Source organism: Clarias gariepinus, chromosome 23 (assembly GCF_024256425.1).
Source record: "Clarias gariepinus isolate MV-2021 ecotype Netherlands chromosome 23, CGAR_prim_01v2, whole genome shotgun sequence".
Lineage (NCBI taxonomy): Eukaryota > Metazoa > Chordata > Actinopteri > Siluriformes > Clariidae > Clarias > Clarias gariepinus.
This window is the reverse complement of record NC_071122.1, coordinates 24220775-24239991: the sequence shown is the minus strand read 5'-3', so window position 1 is coordinate 24239991 and position 19217 is coordinate 24220775. Positions and strand designations below refer to the sequence as shown.

The window sequence follows — 19217 nt, the reverse complement described above, 5'->3', positions numbered from 1 at the left end:
CCTAAACAAAGTGATACATCAAGTAATGTATTGCATGAAAGAAACTAAAACTAACACATAATTTACATTTGGTGTGTTTGTTCTCTGCAGCAGGCTGTTCACCTCACTCATGCATTTGGTGTTGACTTGTGTCAGGGACGGTACAGTACACGTGATACATGTCATCCTGAAAGAATCAGAATGAAACAGCAACAAGTCAAGCATAAGCAGTTGTGTAAGATATTTAGACTTGCATTGAGGTCACTGACTGCCAAAGCAAGGAAATGGTGTAATATTTAATCCTGACCACAAACTAGTGTAAAAATACACTCCTTACCCCTGAGTGCTGAGAATCTTCATTGTCTTCACTGGTGTCTGAAAATTCAAAGCGTCACACAGTGGTCTGATGTACTGATTAATAAAATACTGAAGTTATGTTTTCATTTATTTTTGAGCTAGACTTTACTGGACTTTTTTTACTGTAGAAAACTATAAATGTTAAAACTTAAAAGTTATGATTAAATCCTTGACATCTATCTATCTGTCTGTCTTTGTTTATATTGATATCTCACTCACTTTTTCTCTATAGCGCTTATCCTGTACAGAGTTACACAAGGCCTGGAGCCTATCCCAGAGGACCTGGGGCACTAGACGTGATACACCCTGGACAGTGTGCCAGTCCGTCACAAGGCACAAGCATGCACATACACTCATGCACTACAGCCAATTTGGAAATTACAATTAGTCCAACCAGCATGTTTTTGGAAAGGAAACCGGACCAAAACAGACATAAAGATTTGCAATGATACTAATCATAGCATGATTGTTTAGATATTTGTTCTGCTTTTCTGCGTATTGTAGACACCAGCGTAAATAGATTTGAGCAATGTGTGTAAAACCTCAATGTAAAGTAGCTTTCTTTTTGAAAAAGCTTATGTTACCAAACAGTATCATTTTTCTCTTCACACATCCTAGCTTCTTGGAAAGGTCATGGTCATTCATACCATTTTTCATTACATGGACCAAAAACTGACAGAAATATAATCAGATGCTTTCTGATTACAACACAGGTAGTATGAGGCAAAGGTACTGTGTTCTTTGAGGGGTTTTAGGCCACTTTCTTTACTGTTTCTTTTTACCTGCTTCCTTTCTTGATGCATGTTTTCTCAATTTGTTTTAAAGCACTATTACAGTATGTTGTGTGTGTGAGTTTGTGCTGTATAATTTACCGAAAGACAGGGACGATAATGGTACTGAGCTGCTCACAGAATAAGTCCCAGCAGCATCTTTGGCGAACTAAACAGCAGGCAGAATTAAAGCATTAACCTCAGTGGTAATTTAAAGTAATACTTCTAATAATTAAACATTTTATGACCAAAATTTTACTCACTGTGTTCATATAGATTATAGACATCATGGCTCCTGGAGAAAAAACAAACATGTATACCTGGAGTATGCTCAGTGGATGTGTGCTAACAGTGGTCTCAGTGCTTTTTTTCATTCTACTAGCTAAGAAAGGAACTGATAAACGTACCCTGATCACCATGGGGCAAATCCATTTTACATCTGTTGGAAAAAAGGTTCATAGAAACACACAGATATACACAACCATCAGGGGTTGATTTGTCAGTCAGAAATCACACACACTACTTAGCGGAACATAACACATTTCTAACCTCGCAGCCGCTTGCTTTTCTGAAAAAAAGAAAAAGACCAAACAGTAAGTTCCATCAATTCTACAGTGGCTTGCAAAAGTATTCACACCCCTTGAACTTTTCCCGCATTTTGTCACGTTACAACCACAAATGTAAATGTATTTTATTAGGATTTTATTTGATAGACCAACACAAAGTAGAAGGAAAATATTAAATTATATTATATATATATATATATATATATATATATATATATATATATTACAAATTAATATTTTTGAAAAGTGTAGAACCACCATTCACTGCAATTTCAGCCACATGTCTTTTGGGGTGTGTCTCTACCAGCTTTGCACATCTAGAGAGAGATTTTTTGCCGATTTTTCTTTGCAAAATAGCTCAAGCTGAGTCAGATTGGTAGGAGAGCGTGTGTGAACAGCAATTTTTGAGTCCTGCCATTCTCTTGACTTGGCCATTCTAACAAATATGCTTTGATCTTAACAATTTCATTGTAGCTTAGGTGGATGGCCATGTCTTGGTAGGTTTGCACTTAGGTGTGCTGTACTGTTTCCATTTTTCAAATGATGGATTGAATCATACTCCATGAGATGTTTAAAGCTTGAGATATGTTTTATAACCCGACCCTGCTTTAAACTTCTCCACAACCTCATTCCTAAACTGTCTGGTGTGTTCTGAGGGCTTAACAGTACAGCTGTCTCTATACTAAGATTAAATTACACATCAGATGACTTACTAATCAGGTGAATTCTAAAGGCAATCTGTTCCACTGGATGTTAGTTAGAGGTATCAGAGTAAAGGGGGCTGAATACAAATGCACGCCACATTTTTATTTGTAAAATATTTATAATTTTCCGTCCATTTCACAATGATGCGTCACTTTGTGTCGGTCTGTTACATAAAATCCCAATAAAATACATTTATGTTTGTGGTTGTAACATGACAAAATGTGAAAAGATTCAAGGGGTATGAATACTTTCGCAAGGCACTGTCTCTACACAATCAGTTAGACACACACATATTACATTTGGCAATAGTCAAAGCAGAAGCTGAAGTGATAGACTTACTGACAAACCTGCAGAGACAGACGCTCATCAGTACAGCCAGTAAAACACACACACCGGTGACTGACAGCAGTAAGACAGCCAAAGATCCTTAACAAAATCACATGTAAAATTTCAAAATACAATTACAATTGTACAAATAACCAATTTAAATCTTTCACAATTAGCTGTGACCTTTTCATTGAGATTTGTGGGCCTGACTAAATGTAAATCAGTGGTGATTGATTACAACACTAATAAATAATTAGTGTTACTGAGACTTTTACTAATGAAATTTGAGTCCAAATAAATTTATCCTCAGCTTAATAAAAAATAAATTATGAGGCCCAACCTGCTAAATTGTCACATTGTTTTTTTTTTTGTTTTGTTTTTAATGATCACATGAAAAATATTTTTGTAGCAGTAAAGTTGAACGTATTGAAGTCTAATGCTTTCTGTTAGCTGGGAAGATTTCTAGGTTGTTAGACATGATGATTATATATAAAATAAAGGACATTTTATTCCTACTCAGAACAACATAAAGGTTTTAAATCAATATAAACCTTATTTTAAAAAATGCTGCTGATGATGATTACGCTATACAGGTAGTTCACTACAGCTTACATATATGTATGTACAATTTTAAAAAAATTATAGATTTTGATTTGCTCATTTCACTTTCATCGCTCCAAAGTCTAATCTTTATGTTACTTAGCAAATTGAAGATTTTTATCTGATGAGTCTCACTAACAAGTGGTTTTCTTATGAACACACAGCTGTTTAGTCCTAATCCTGTGAGTTTTCATTACAATGTGTGTGTGTATGGAAATTCTCTTACTTTCACTATTAAACATAGTTCTAATTTCTACTGTCCAATCTTTACCATGCAACATCACCAAAGTGTCTCTAGTCATCCTCATTAATGGTAATTGAACCTTCTGAAATGGTAACTGTTGACCCGACAGTGTATAAAACTATTACACAAAGAGATGTGTGTTACTCTTTATTTCGAAATTAGAGCTGGAAAAACTACAAACAGAAGTACGGCATATAGTCCATGATAAAAATTAATGATTATATTATAACTTAAAAATACAAACAGTGGTAGCTGGAAGAATTAACTAACCTATAGAAGATTTATCCTTAGTTGTTGTTGTTGTTGTTGTTATTGTTGTTGTTGTTGGCCATAATGTCGACAGCTCTAACAAAAAGTACAAATATCAAAATGAAAAGCAAATACATGTAAAGTACCTAAAAAAAATAATAGTTTGATGCACAACTGTAGAAATTAGAATGAATATGAGAATACAATCTGAAACTGAAAAATACATTAAACAGGAATTATAAAAGCTTTAATTTGGACCTAACTAACCTCTAGTAGATTTCTCTTCAGCTGTGCTTGGCTTTAATGTTACAGTAAACAACACTAACAAAAGAAAAAAGCATGTAACACATTTACACAAGCAGCAAAATGACTTTGTTGTATGTCTGTAACATTTAAATAAATAAAATAAAAAAATCTCATTGTATTCTAATTTTATACATAATGCACATTAAAGGGAAATTATCAAAAGTTTAAACCCAACCTGTAATAGTTTTCTCTGTAGTTGTAAATGACGTCGTTGGTGAAGAAAATAAATCTAACAAAACAAAGGGCAACATCTTGCAGAAACTAAACCTGAGGATGATTTTATTCTAATCCCAGTTGCTGAGTGTGATACTGTAATACTGTATATATGAATGCGGGACTCACTGTTAGGAGCGCTGGCTGAGCTGTGAGGATGATTTTGGGTGACTCTTTTAGCTACAGGAGAGAATTCTCAGGTTAGAACTAATATGAATAAACAGCCAAAACACAGTAGTGCTGCTTATTTTATTTATTTATATATTTTATATAAACATATATACTGAAATACTACAAATGTCTGTGGTAACAAAGCTACTGTACTTTTTAAGTTTAAATGGCATGGAAGTGACCAATCTTTATTCACTAAAGATTTTAAGTTGCAACTTCAGCCGTTTTGGAGAGATGGGGACCCAAAATTGCCATTTTTCAGCATTATACTGTCTTTTTTAATAATAAAATTTATGTAAGCTTCTAAAATCATATAAACTATAAAAATTGTTGTCTACATTAAAGCATTCTGTGCAAAATTAAGGATTTTTTTCCCAAAAAAATTTTTAGTTTCTGTAACCATGTCAAATTCATGTGAAAACATCTTTAAAATTTTGCATTTTAGAATAATACACTTTTTTAGGTTTACGTCTTTTCATGTGAAATCCAAATTTGCCAAGTTTCATCTGAAAAACAATTAAGATCACTAGAAGAATTTTCCAAAAAAAAAGTTACAGACACTACACTGCGGTGAGGCAATTTTTATCACCAATATCATGTTTTGGCCAAATATAAATGAATTAATGTACATTATCTTATTGCTGGTAATAAAACCACATATTTTACTCCAGCAAAATAAACTGAACTGTTTTAAGGCTAATGGTTGAAAATAGTTTATTGTTGGAATTTTTAATCCCTATAGTGAGAACTACTACACAATAAGCTTATTAATCATTAATTGTCTTGTGGTGATCAAAGTTGAAAATCTGAAGGAGCTAGAAATAAATTTATGCATTTAATAATAACTGTAATCTATTACTAATTATTAAACAGATGAAGAAATAAACTGGGACACTAAGGGACATTGGTGACTTAAATCTAATTGAGACATACCAAAATAAACCCTACACACAGTGGATTTTTTTGCCTTTACTAAACCAATTCAAATGACCAGAGCAAAATGAAGACCTCCAGTGTAATGTGCATTAAATCTGAGTCACTTACCAGTAGTAGGTCTGTTCGTTGTGGGTGGCTGTGTTGGTTCAGGAAAGAAATCTAAAATACAATTAGATTAAAATAAGCATAAAATGCAAAAAAATATATACATGCACATAAAACCCCAGTCATGTGATTAAATATAACTTACGTCTCATGTTGTATTTGTCACTCATTAGAGAGCGAGCAGTCGGGTCAGAGATCAGTGAATAATCACAGCTCACTTCATCACTCTTTACTGACTGCAGACGTCTGAACAGATCATTTCTCTCTGCTTTAAAAATACAAACCAGATTCCCAGATTGTCTCTTTTGAGATGTTTGGGTTCGATAAGGCTGAGGATTTTCTCCAGTGTAGAGATTACAGCTAAAATCAGCTCTTACTGACTCTGACTCTGGTATTTCACACACAAGTCTGAATTCATCAAACTGATCATCATGAGCGACACTTAGTACCGGTTTCTGATCTGCAGAGGAATAAATAAAATAAATATTCTTAAATTAAATTAATGAATTACACTAACATGAATGTCACAGTACATTAAGGTAATTTTATGATTCACACAGACAGTAATACGTACATAAAGTGCACAAATTACATAAAGGTCTACTATAAGTTGTAACATAGATCTTACACCGCACTGTGACTGAAGCTGGGAGAGAGTGAGGAGAAGGAGCCTGAATCCATGATTTATCCACAGTGTAGTAACAAATAATATGAAGAGTTCCAGGAGAGCTGCGTCCTGTCCACCTGATCAGTTCAGAACCAGTGACTGAGAGCTGACATGATGGAGAGAGTTTTATGTTTGTGTCGTCTCTCTCTGGGTAGAAATAACACTGAGACACTTTAACACTGTGTGGAACATCACAGTGAAGATACACTGATCCGCTCACTGTGAGAACTTCAGGAGACACGAACAGCCGGGGCTGAGGAACATCTACAACCAAACCATGTAGTTATACACACACTGAACATCAAACTACAAAGCAGTAAAATTAAATCACGGTGTATAAATGGAAATGTATCTCCAAAAATCTCTTGAATTGATTTTATCAGCTGTTAAAACACAACACTAAACTCACAGCACCACAATATCGACTCACATTGAGAGTTAATGTCCAGAATCAGGTGGAAGAAGAGCAGGAGGACGAGCAGAGCCATTTCACAGACACTGGATGAAGTGAACACATCGGTACACTTGCTTTAAAAGTAACAAAGTCAGGAAGCGGGTCATTAAAGCCACAGGAAAACCACATACTCTAGAGTTTAACAAAACGCTGAGATCTCCCTTGTGCTCAAATTCACAGACTTACTAATAAGAACTTTATACATTACTAACTGATATTTCCGTACCATCTGGAATCACCTTATTTTTAGACATAGTGATTAAACCCATGGCTAGCACTAAAGTTTAATATCCAAACACTACTTGGGTTTAGATCAGGTATCTTTTTCTTTCTTTTAACCAGACACCAATATTAATACCACACAAACTTAGATGACATGGATTTCTGGTAGATTGCAGCAGTGCTGAAATGTCTGGTGTTGACACAAAGACGGCAAGCGCACATCAAGAAAATGCAGAATTCTGCAAATGCACTGACTGTCAAACTCGTTACAAAATATCACACTGATTTGTACTTTTGCATTAAAGGTTCTGCTGTTAGGAATCTGTAGTGGTAGTAGACATGCAGAGTATTGCACACAGCAAAACATCGCCTCTGAGAATGATTCCATCTTTGTAGCTGATTGAGAACCCAACCGCACAACAGCTCATTTTCTACATTTCTAAGCTCACCCACACCCCGTCATTGCTATACACGGTCTAAAGTGTTTTGAGGTAAGTGGGTGCTGATCTGTTTTCAGCTTTATCACATTCACACTGCACCACACGCCCTCCAGTCCTCTAGCACTGCTCGACTGAACTCACTCAGAGTAGAAGGAAGGCTTGCATCAACACTCTTCTGTGTTCTCTTCTACAGTACGTGTTGGAAGGAACTTAATGTAAGGACTACATGTGTGAACAGCTGAGTCACTGGTAGTCCCTAAACAAAGTCTAAAGCCCTACCTCTGTCTAAATTAACTAATTTGGCTATTTAATTTTAAATCCTGTTGTCTATGTGATTATTTTTTTTTTTTACTATATTACCTCCCTAACAGTTTTTTTTTAGTATGGTATGATGGTATTCTGAGTTTATGATCTAATGATCCATTATCAGGATGTATTTATTGACTGAGGTGTGAAAAGGAGTCTGGCAAATGCTGTAAATGAAATACAAAACTACATGATTCCACTGAGACTGCACAAACACTTTCAATTCAATTCAATTTTATTTATATAGCGCTTTTAACAATGGTCATTGTCTCAAAACAGCTTCACAAAGATGAAAGAAATTCATTTTTTTAAATAAATAAATTATATATATATATATATATATATATATATATATACATATATATAAAATAATAATTAATAATAATAATAATAATAATAAATTGTGTATGTGTGAGAAAAATGTGTCTAGATAATAACGAGATGAATGAATGAAATTTCTCTGATGAGCAACCCAAGGGTGACGGCGACAGTGGCAAGGAAAAACTCCCTGAGATGGCAATAGGAAGAAACCTTGAGAGGAACCAGACTCAACAGGGAACCCATCCTCATCTGGATAATAACAGATAGAGATAATATAACACCATGTGTGTTATGCAGCTAAATACTTAAAGTATTAAATACTTTAAGTAAGTAACATAATTGTTTATCTTGATATAAAATATATATTTTATATCTTTATCATACAAACACTTGTAAGTTTTAACGCACATTTACTGTAGGACTTAAAGAACAGGGAGTCTCTCTTTCTCTCTCTCTCTCTCACACACACACACACACAAATACATACATACATGCTGTATATAAATAAAATGTAAAAGAGCACACCCTACTGTAACACCATGAGAATCACATTTTGCTGAATTAAACTAATTATTGAGATGAACTCTAGGGAAGAGGAATTTAGGTTGTACATGAAAGAAATTAAATAAAAAATTTAATTACCATAACTTAATATGGTAATTACAGTACGACTTATGTCATACTGAATATAAAACTGCACTCACACAACTTCACATGCATAAAAGATGCATAAATGAGGCATGAGCTATGAATTATTGGAGAATTATTCTAGGTTATTCATCAGGTTTCTGATCATTGCACAAATATTTATCTATGTATTTACAGTTGAAACTTCAAATTTATTAGATAAATTATTAAACCTATTCTTATTCTTATTGTAATTTCCCAAATACAGTTAAACCTTGGATTGTGAGCATAATTCTTTCAAGAAGCAAGTTTTTAACTCAAAGCACTAGTATATCAAAAAGCGAATTCCTGAAGTGCCACGAGCACAAACACAGTTTGATGGAGAAGACAAGTATCAAGGTTGAAAAGAGAGGCGGGTTCGAAAGCTGGATGAATCAAAAATACTTTTCCGAATCCAGAAACGAGGACTTGTTTCTGAGGCAAGGCAGGGTCGGTGCCAAAGTTCAGCAGTGAGAGAGATTAATTTCGTAAGTGCTGTCCAAGATCAAATGTCGGTAAACATGCAAGGTCATACACACAATTAAAACCCGAAAATGAGAGATGATCTAAAGAGATAGATATTAAAGAACATCCAGGCATGGCCAAACATAGGTACAGAACTTAGGCATGAACCCAAGGGTTTTATCTGGGAGACGTGAAATGAGGGGTTGATGCGCGTGGATGTTAGGAGTAGTCTGACTGTACTGTACATGGGTTGATGACCTTAGAAATGGTGAATGGTCCGATGAACCTGGGGGAGATCTTTTGGAAGATCGTGTTAATGGGAAAGTTGTGGGTGGAGAGCATGACCCTTTGTCCAACACGTAGGTTGGGGGCAGTCGATTGTTGGCGATCTGCCTGATGTTTTAAAAGAGATACCGGATGGTGGAGTCTGGTCCCTGTCCACAGCCAGTTTTTCTTGCAACGGTGAACGTAGGCCTGGGCTGAGGGAACTGCCACCTCCTCCTCTCAAGATGGAAATTGGGGGGCTGATAGCCCAGCCTGAACTGGAATGGCGAGAGAACCGTGGAAGTTGTAGGTAGCGAGTTGTGTGCGTATTTGATCTATGACATCATTTGACCCCAGGGGTGAGGATCTTAGGAGATCATACTATGAATAGCTATTTCAAGATCTTGGTTGGCTCACCCTCATTAATGATTTTTTTTTTCTGACCACATTTTCAACATGAAGTTAAACTCATTTAATTAGGTTTAATTAATTACGGGCAAAATCTGACAGAAACCAAACTTTACAATGAATTGTTTTACAGAAACTAAACCTTAGGATGATTTGGCGTCTGCCAAATGCCTAAATGTAAATTTAATTTAATCCCAGTTGGTGAGTTTAATACTGTGTCACAACCCGCCAAACCACATCTACACCATAGATGAGAGCGGAATGCTACCCTGGGTGGAGTATGCCCACAACTCTCTTCCCACCTCCTCCACTGGCATGTCCCTTTTCCAGTGCTGTCTAGGATACCAACCACCAAGAGGAGGAAGCCTCAATTCCGGCCGCCCAAGCCTTTGTCCACCGATGCAAGAAAACCTGGCAGCGTGCTCGCTCCCAGCTGCTGTGAGCACCTTCCAACGAAAAGCCAATCGCCATTGCTCTGCAGCTCCCAGGTACCGTGTTGGCCAGAGGGTAATGCTTTCCACTCGTGAGATACCCATCAAGACCATCTCTTGGAAACTATACCCTAGGTCAGAGGTTCTCAACCTTTTGGAATTAAAGCCCCCCCCCAAACCTCCCCTATCATGTGACTCCCCCCCCCCCAATACACATACCTTATAAAACCTTTGATTGATAGATAGATAGATAGATAGATAGATAGATAGATAGATATTTTTTTTACTTTTTTGTTTTTTTTCTATTGTATACTATTTTTAGCTTTTACAATTTTCAAAATAACTATTACGAGTTTTAGAAAACTATATAAATAGACAGACAGACAAATAGATAGTTTTTTATTACTTTTTGTATTTTTTTATACTTAACTTTTATGATTTTTAAAATAACTTTTATGAGTTTTATACAACTATATACAATGACAGATGGCTAGACGGTTATGGAACATTATCAAAATTGTAACTATTGTAACTATTTTGAACAAGAGAACTTAAAGTAGCATCAGTTGAAGCGTGTAAACGATTAATACCGTATAAGTATTATTTTAAGTGTGAAGCATGCTGTATTTAATTCGTTTGTTGCATTCTACAAGCATTTACATACTATCCACCCTAAATACAGTAATATTCAATAGGCAGTTATTATACGAATTGGGACGAAGGGTGCGTCTGCGTCTCAGCCATGACACCGTTAAAGAAATCACACCTGCACTTGCTTATTTTTACGAAGAAGCGCAGTTCGTGGTTCAGTGTTGGACAGCACAAGCATCAGGTCATCTTCCACCTGGAGCCAATTTCGGTACTTTGTTTTCAAAGCTGTCAATTTTGAAAACCCGGCCTTGCACAGATAAGTTGAGGCGAATGGAAGAAGTAATTTTACTGAAGCGTCAGATAACTGAGGATATTCAGGCATCATGCTTAACCAAAATGACGGCAGAGAGGAAGAGGTGTATAAGTCTCACAGTTTCATGTCGCATTTTAATTCGACTAACTGCTCCGCCATGTGAACTAAAAGGTCTTTTCCTGGGCAGATAAAGGGATCTCTGACCCAAGCAAATGAACTGAAATCCTCAGCAAAATAATGGCTGATTTGTTGTTTTAGTCCCTCTACATGCTGAGCGACGTATTAATCAAAGGAGAGATATTTATCCCTGTCTCTTGCACACAGTCAGCAAAGTTGGGAAACATGTCAACATTTTTATTAATCAGATGATCACCTAAAAGGTGAAATGCAATAAAATACACCCAGTGCCCAAATAATGCATTGTCTCTGTTTTTTCTTGAAAACAAATTGCGCCCCCTTCCGATCTTTCTGCGACCCCCCTGCTGAGAACCACTGCCCTAGGTATATCGGCCCATTCACCATCGCTCGAGTCATCAACCTGTGTGCTGTAAGATTGTCTATACCTTTATTTATGCGTCGTATCAACCCTACATTTCACGTCTCTCAGATGCGACGGTTGGTTGCTTTTGACTTCCGCGTTGTATACTGACCACGAGACTGCCTAGCGTTTTGGAATTACTGCATGTTTGGATTACCAGCTTTTGACTTCCGCTTTGTATACTGACCACGAGACTGCCTAGCGTTTTGGATTTACTGCACATTAGCAGGATTCCTGACTAATTGGTTTAGCCAGGAATCCGGGGTAAACCAAAACATCCCGGACTCAGTCTTTCAAATTGATGGCTTTTGGCTTTTCCGTGCGGACCGCGATTACCGGTCGGGGAAAAAAAGAGGAGGAGGACTCTGTGTGTATGTGAATGAAGGTTGGTGTACAAGCAGTAGTTTGGTTAAAAGTCACTGCTCCGAGTCAATAGAGTTCATGACAACAAAGTGTCGGCCATTCTATCTGCCGCGGGAGTTTAATGTTGTGTTCGTCACCATTGTTTACATCCCGCCGGGTGCTAATGCTAACATAGCGTTGCAGGAGCTTCATGATACCATCAGCTCGCTGCAGACTAAACACCTGGAGGCATTTTACGTGGTTGCGGGGGACTTCAATCACGTGAAACTGACGGACACTCTTCCCAAATTCCACCAGCATGTAAAAATTCCAACACGGGGAGAAAATATTCTGGACTGTTTGTATACAAACATCTGCGGTGCATACAGAGCTCTTCCCCGCCCCTATCTTGGCCCTTCCGATCACATATCCATACTGCTGGAGCCAGCCTATCGCCCCCTGCTGAGGAGGACAATACACACAAAGAAAACGATTACTGTATGGCCCAGTGATGCAGATATTGTTCTCCAGGACTGCTTTCAGTGCACTGACTGGCAGATCTTTAAAAAAGCAGCCACTTACGGGGATAGGCTGGACCTAGATGAATACACTTTTTCCATCCTCGGCTTTAAATCCAAATGTGCTCATGATGTAACCACCACCAAGACAATTACCTGCTTTTCTAATCAGAAGCCCTGGCTGAATGCTGAAGTAAAGGCTCTGCTGAAAGCTAGGAATGCTGCATTTAGGGCAGGTGATGCAGCAGCGCTAAAGTTGGCGAGGAAACAACTGACGGCAGGCATTGTGAGGGCTAAATCCACATACCGCTAAAAAATCCAGGGTCACCATACTTCCAACGATCCGCAGAGTATGTGGAAGGGCATTAAGTGCATCACAGACTATAACACCAAAGATGCACAATGCCCTAGGGACCACTCCCTGCCTGATATACTAAACTCATTCTATGCCCGCTTCGAGGAACATGACAACCTCCTCCCTATACCAAGCTTCCATCACTTCCTGATGACACGCCCCTTAAAGTAACAACAGCCGACGTGGAGAGGATTCTAAAAAGAATTAACCCCTGCAAAGCTGCAGGCCCTGATAACATACCAGGAAGTGTACTTAAGGACTGTGCTCACCAGCTGTCAGAAGTGTTAACTGACATATTTAACACCTCTTTGTCAACTGCGACTGTTCCTACCTGCCTGAAGACTGCCACCATTGTTCCAGTCCCAAAGTGTTCAAAAGTGACTTGTCTGAATGATTACCGCCCCATAGCTCTAACCCCTGTAGTCATGAAGTGCTTTGAAAGGCTGGTCACGACTCACATCAAAGCCTCCATCGATGCCACTGTGGACCCTCATCAGACTGCGTACAAGACAAATCGCTCTGCAGATGACGCTCATCAGTGATCCACACAGCCCTTACACACCTCGGGCCTGATTAAAAAGGTCCACCAGCACCTCTACTTCCTCAGAAAGCTAAAACGAGCTGGGCTTGGAAGCCTGGTTCTGAAGAGTTTCTATCGAGGAGAAAGCACCATCAGCTCCTACATCACTGTGTGGTATAGCAATAGCACCGTAGCTAAGAGGAAAGCCCTGCAAAGAGTAGTTAAAGCTGTTTAGAGGACAGTGGGGAGCAGGCTCCCCTCTATCACCGAACTGTACACTGCAAGATGCAGAGGAAGAGCCCTCCGCATTATTAAGGATTCCACCCACCCTGCAGATGCTCTATTTCAACCTCTTCTCTAAGGGAGAAGGCTAAGGAGCCTTCAGTGCAAGACCACCAGGCTCAAAAACAGCTTTTACCCTGAAGCAATTAGACTGCTGAACTCTAGCCGTGCTCTGCAGGTCCACTTCCATTAAACACAATTAAACACAATTACAAATGGCTAACTTTGAATAGTATTTCATTACAACATATCTCTATACTTTTTAGTGTAATATATAACTCTATGGTGCAATACATATGTGTGCAATACAGTCTCTGAAAATGTGCAATACACTATGTATATGTCACGATCTGTGACGAAGTGACGTGGTGTCCGTCGCAGAGGCGGATCCAGACGCAGGTGCAGAGGATGAATGAGCGCGTGCAGAGAAATCCGTCGGCGCTGAAATCGTGCCGCGAGCGTGGTGCTGGGTTGAAGTCAGGGAGAGCGCGCGTTGGGATAGTGAGCCAGGAAATCCGTCAGCGTGGTGTTTGTGCTGGGACGTGAAAATAAGCCATAGTCGTGGAAGCGTGAGTTGTGTTGTGAGCCGTGAAGTCCGTCAGCATGGTGTCTGTGCCGAGACGTGAAGACCAGCCGTAGTCGAGAGAGCGCGTGTTGGGTCGTGAGCCAGGAAGTCCGTCAGTGCCGAGACGTGAAGATAAGCCAAAGTCGAGAGAGCGCAGGTTGGGTCGTGAGCCGTGTAATCCGTCAGCGTAGCAAACAAATCAGAATTGAAAGGCGAGGAGAAGAGAAACGAGAATTGAAAAAAAACTTGGCAACATGAAGGCTATTAAAGTAAACGAGAGAAAACTGGTTCGAGATACACAATAATCTGGCAAAGACCTGGTGCACTGCGCTTCCTTATAAGCTCAGGGAAATCAGCGCTGAATGAGAAACCGGTGAGCAGGCGGGGTGGAGCGGGGGCATGGAAGTGACATGACAGAGTGGGAAAACAAGGGTGCGTGATGAAGAGCATGACAGCGTGGGAACAGAAATGACAGGAGCGGTCTTAGATCAGCGCAGAGCGCTGAGAGCGTGACAGTATAGTTTATGTCTAAATTCCTGCATAATATATCTCTGACTGCTCTTATTTATATTTATGTATATACATATTTACACCCTCATATTTATACTACTATGCTATCTCTGCGTAAGCTTGCATTATTTTTCTTGCACTGGAAAATCATCTGACACTTGGCCCTTTTCCCTGAGTGTGGTGTGGCAGGTTGTTGCCAAAGCAGCTGCTCCTTGTCTACCATCCTTGCTTGCATAAACTGCTTAGCAAGCTCAGTTGCAAGCTGCGCCAGGAAATCCACTCTTCTCTCCCTCACTCCAGTGCATGCCTGATACAGCACATGAGCATTCATTGCTGCCATGTCAATCAAGTTGTAAAACACAGCGACTGGCCATCGCCGTGTTCCTGCCCGTACGGTGTACTGTCGAACCTTCGGGTCCATAATGTCCACGCCACACTTCATGGTGTTGTAGTCAGTGACTGTGTTTGGCTTCCTTTTTCTGTTATCCCCAATCTCAACTATGTTGTGCATGGTACTGAGGATGCAGACGGTCTTCCTCCGCTTGGGAACATAAACTGTGAGTGTAATGCCAGTTGTTGAAAACACCTGATAAGTAAGATAAGAAAAGATAAAACGTTATAGTCATTGCACTTTTATATATAGTATAATAACACAATGAAATTGGTAGCTCTTGCTCTAGGTTCAAAAGAAAAAATAACACAGCACTTATATAAATGCTTATATTAATATAGATCAAATAAACAATACAGCACTTTATATAAAAATAGATACAAATAACGACAACATACCTGTGTGGTGAATTCGTTGCGGTCTGAAGATTGTTTGGCTGATTGTGGAAGCTCACAACGAATCTTGCTTATGGTGCCAACAAGGGTAGTTTTCCGGCTGAGCAGTCGTCCAGCAAGTGACAATGAAGTGAAGTAATTGTCAGTGGTAACAGTTCTTCCCTTGTCCATGAAAGGCTCCATCAGCTTCATGACCACATTCTCGGACAGTCTCTCCCCAGAGGGACGACTGAGGTCCTTGCCAAGATAAGGGATAGCGTTGCACATGTATTTTGACTTCAAGTCACATGCAACCCAAAACTTGATTCCAAAAACTTGTGGCAATGTACTGCTGGAAAGGACAGCGAGACTTGGTTGGAAAAAGTTGCTCGTCGACAGTGATGTGCTGGCCCGGGTTGTAAGACTTGATGCAGTTAGTAACAAACATCTGCCAAATGTTTGAGATTGCTGCGAACTTGTCCGTTGCTACCCGTTGAGTGCGCGTGTCCTTGTCATCGAAGCGTAGGTGTCTCATAATGTCCTGGAAGCGGTTTCGGGCCATCGTGCTTTTGACGTGCGAGATCTCCAATGTTGCCGACCATGCATCAGCCAACGACGGAATTCTGATCACCCCCCTCCAGAGAAGGATGGAGATGAACGCCATCAGTTCATAGACAGACATGTCCCAATCTGCTTCCATCCTGCGGCCATACTCAACTGTACATTTTCTTATAGTGTGAGGGATATCCCAACTCACCAAAAACAAGAAGCTCTGCAAGCGATGTTTTCCATGTTTTGCATCAGAGCCAAAGCCTCAGTAGCAGTGTAATGTCTTGGCATCTTTGCAGCTTGTTCGTACCGATAAGTTCTTGAAGATTGTGAATGCATGTAGTAAACTATCCCTTTTATTCCCAAGTTTAGCTTGTCATTAGTTCACAGCCCTGCCCACAGTCATCCAAACCACAGCCATGTGTGAGGTGCTTTAGAGTACACTTCTTGGGGGGAAGGGGAGTGACACATTACAATGGGCCACCCATTTACAAATTCATTTTGGTCACATATTATTGTAGAACAGTTTGTGCTAATTACAAGAAAAATACAGGTTGGTCAATAATATGTTATAAATAGCTGAAAAAAAGCACAAATATCAGAACATCTAAACATCTCAAGGGCCCCAAAATCACCTTGGGCCCCAGAGGGTTAACCACATAAGGCATATTTTAGGTTTCAGACATTTAAACACACATATGTACTAGTAAAACAACACATGTTGAGCTTGTAAAATACACAGAGATGTCTAAAGCAACAATAACAACCCATTCAAATCTAATTTGCTAATGTCTTTGACCTTCATTATGTACATTTAAATTATTATATATGGTATGTGGTTTATTTTGATAGGTTAACTGTTTTTGTGGCGTTTAGTGCTCCTCAGCGTGTCCAGAAAGAGAGAGATCACATCACACATACGCTTCTTCCACTCAACTCTTTAGATGGATTTTCCCCTGGTTTTTGTTCTCCTCTTCGATTTAAATATGGTTTCCCAGCATCCTTTAAAGCTTTTCTTACTCTGCCCTTCCATTTGTGGGGGGAAGGGGAGTGACATTCCAATCGGCCAACCATTTACAAATGAATGGGAGTCAATTGTCGGTGATTAAGTTGTTAGTTTAAAACCAAGGGGCCATTTGGCCTACCTCTGGTGGGGCTGGAGGGGTCAGAAAAACCTGGTAGTTCTAGTGTTAAACGCGACCTGGGTTTCGTACCAGAACATGGAAGTGTGCTGATACGACAATAAAGCTCCTTGAATCCTTGAATTTAGATTACCGGCTTTTGACTTCCGCATTGTATTCAGACCACAAGACTGCCTAGCATTTTTGGATTTACTGCATGTGTGGAGCTATTGCACATCTGGGTTACAGACGTTCACCCTCAGAACCATCTGAAGCTCCTCGTTCACCGAGACTGAAAATTCAAATTCAAATTCTATTTGAAAAATATTACAAAATATAGAAATATAGAAGTAGTAGTAGAGGCACTGTCTGCCCTTTTTCACCATGGTGTTGATGTGACAGGACCATGACAGGTCCTGCGTGATGTGAACCCCGAGGTATCGAAAGCTGTCCACTCGCTCTACTGGGCTCATGTTGATGACGGAGGTCTGGTAGTTCCATCCCTGCTTTGTACCAAAGTCCACTATCAGCTCCTTTGTCTTGCTGACGTTCAGGAGGAGATTGTTCCTCTGGCACCAGTTCTCCAGATTTCCAATCTCCTCTAGCTAGGCCAGCTCATCATTGTTGGTGATCAGGCCTACCACGACAGTGTTGTCAGCAAACTTGATGATGGTGGTGAAGTTGGTAGTGGCCACGCAGTTATGGGTGTACAAAGAGTACAGCAGGGGGCTCAGAACACAACCCTGGGGGGCTCCAGTGCTGAGAGTGAATGAGGCTGAGACATGTCATCCTTACTGCCTGTGGTCTGCCAGTCAGAAAATTGGAGATCCACTGACACATTGATGAGCTGAGTCCCAGGTGCTCCAGCTTGGTGGTAAGTGTGGAGGGAATTATGGTATTAATGCTGTAGAATTATGGTATTAAATGCTGTAGTCGATGAAGAGCATTTTAACATAGCACCGTATATAATGGATGTTGGATGTGTGGAGGAGATGAGAGATTGCATGAAACGGTTCGGGCAGTATGCAAACTGTAGTGGGTCGAGTGTGTCCAGTAGTGAAAAAATGATGAAGTCTCTGAAGCACTTCATCACTACTGAGGTGAGGGCTACTGGGCGATAATCGTTGAAAGAAGCAGGATGAGGTTTCTTCGGAACAAGAACAATGATGGACTCTTTAAGGCATGTGGGGATCACCGACTGAGATAAAGAGATGTTGAATATCTCTGTGAACACAGGTGCTAGCTGGTCTGCGCCGGCTAAATGTGCACTCTATCTTTATTTCTGCTCTTGGATTCTTCTTTTTACTTCTGCTGCTATACTCAGGGGCGTGACATACTGTGATACTGTATATATGAATATAAACATATATGTATATATGAGTGACTTACTGTTAGTGCTGACTGAGCTGTTAGGATGATTTCGGGTGACTCTTTGAGCTACAGGAGAGAATTCTCTGGGTAGAATTGATGTGAATAAACGGCCAAAACACAGCAGTGGTTCAATATAACAAAAGTTCTTTAAATTCACATGAAGTCCAGTTCAGCACAGGGGTGAGTCAGCAAGTGCAGAGGGCAGATGGGGTCTGGATCACTGGAAGCACAGGAGCAGCATGTGTAGCTCCAAACCATCATGAAGCAGAATACAGGTCCTTCTCTGCTGGTCCTTCTCTGAACGCCTCAGGATCCTCACAGGGTTGGCCTTTGTCTATTGAAGCTTAAAGAGATTAAAGAGATGCGTTTTGAGTCTACTTTTAAACTGGGAAACTGTGTCTGCTCCACGAACACTGTCTGGAAGGCTATTCCAAAGCTTTGGAGCTAAATATGAAAATGCCCTACCCCCTTTTGTAGATTTTTCATATCCTGGGAACTATCAGAAGTTTTATTTTGTGATCTCGAGAAGCGTGGTGGATTGTAGCGCATCATATGTGTGGGAGCTAAACCATTTAAAGCCTTGTATGTAAGTAATCCTATTTTGTAATTAATTCTAAACAGAACAGGTTGGCAATGCAGGGATAATAATATTGGGGTTATATGATCATATTTTCGTGATCTAGTGAGAACCCTAGCGACTGCATT

General features: G+C 39.6%; 1 protein-coding gene and 1 long non-coding RNA gene across 6 annotated transcripts in view; both read right to left on the bottom strand.

The window, feature by feature from the left end:
* The window catches only part of LOC128511194 (uncharacterized), a 241013-nt gene extending 234305 nt beyond the window's left edge, over positions 1-6708 (bottom strand). For all 5 annotated transcript variants that reach the window (XR_008356163.1, XM_053483922.1, XM_053483921.1 and 2 more), the window contains exons 1-5: positions 6626-6708; positions 6157-6459; positions 5674-5988; positions 5532-5582; positions 4446-4496 (exon numbers count right to left, since the gene is read on the bottom strand). Coding sequence is in view for 4 of the 5 variants with exons in the window: in XM_053483922.1 (XP_053339897.1) it covers positions 4446-4496; positions 5532-5582; positions 5674-5988; positions 6157-6459; positions 6626-6683 (778 nt within the window). In the remaining variant the exon portion in view is untranslated. The remainder of the gene's footprint in view (positions 1-4445; positions 4497-5531; positions 5583-5673; positions 5989-6156; positions 6460-6625) is intronic.
* Positions 76-1275, bottom strand: LOC128511199 (uncharacterized). The gene is made up of 3 exons (XR_008356167.1): positions 1209-1275; positions 317-354; positions 76-166 (listed from the first exon to the last, which is right to left on the bottom strand). It is a non-coding gene; the product is annotated as an uncharacterized LOC128511199 (long non-coding RNA).
* Positions 6709-19217: the final 12509 nt, after the last annotated feature.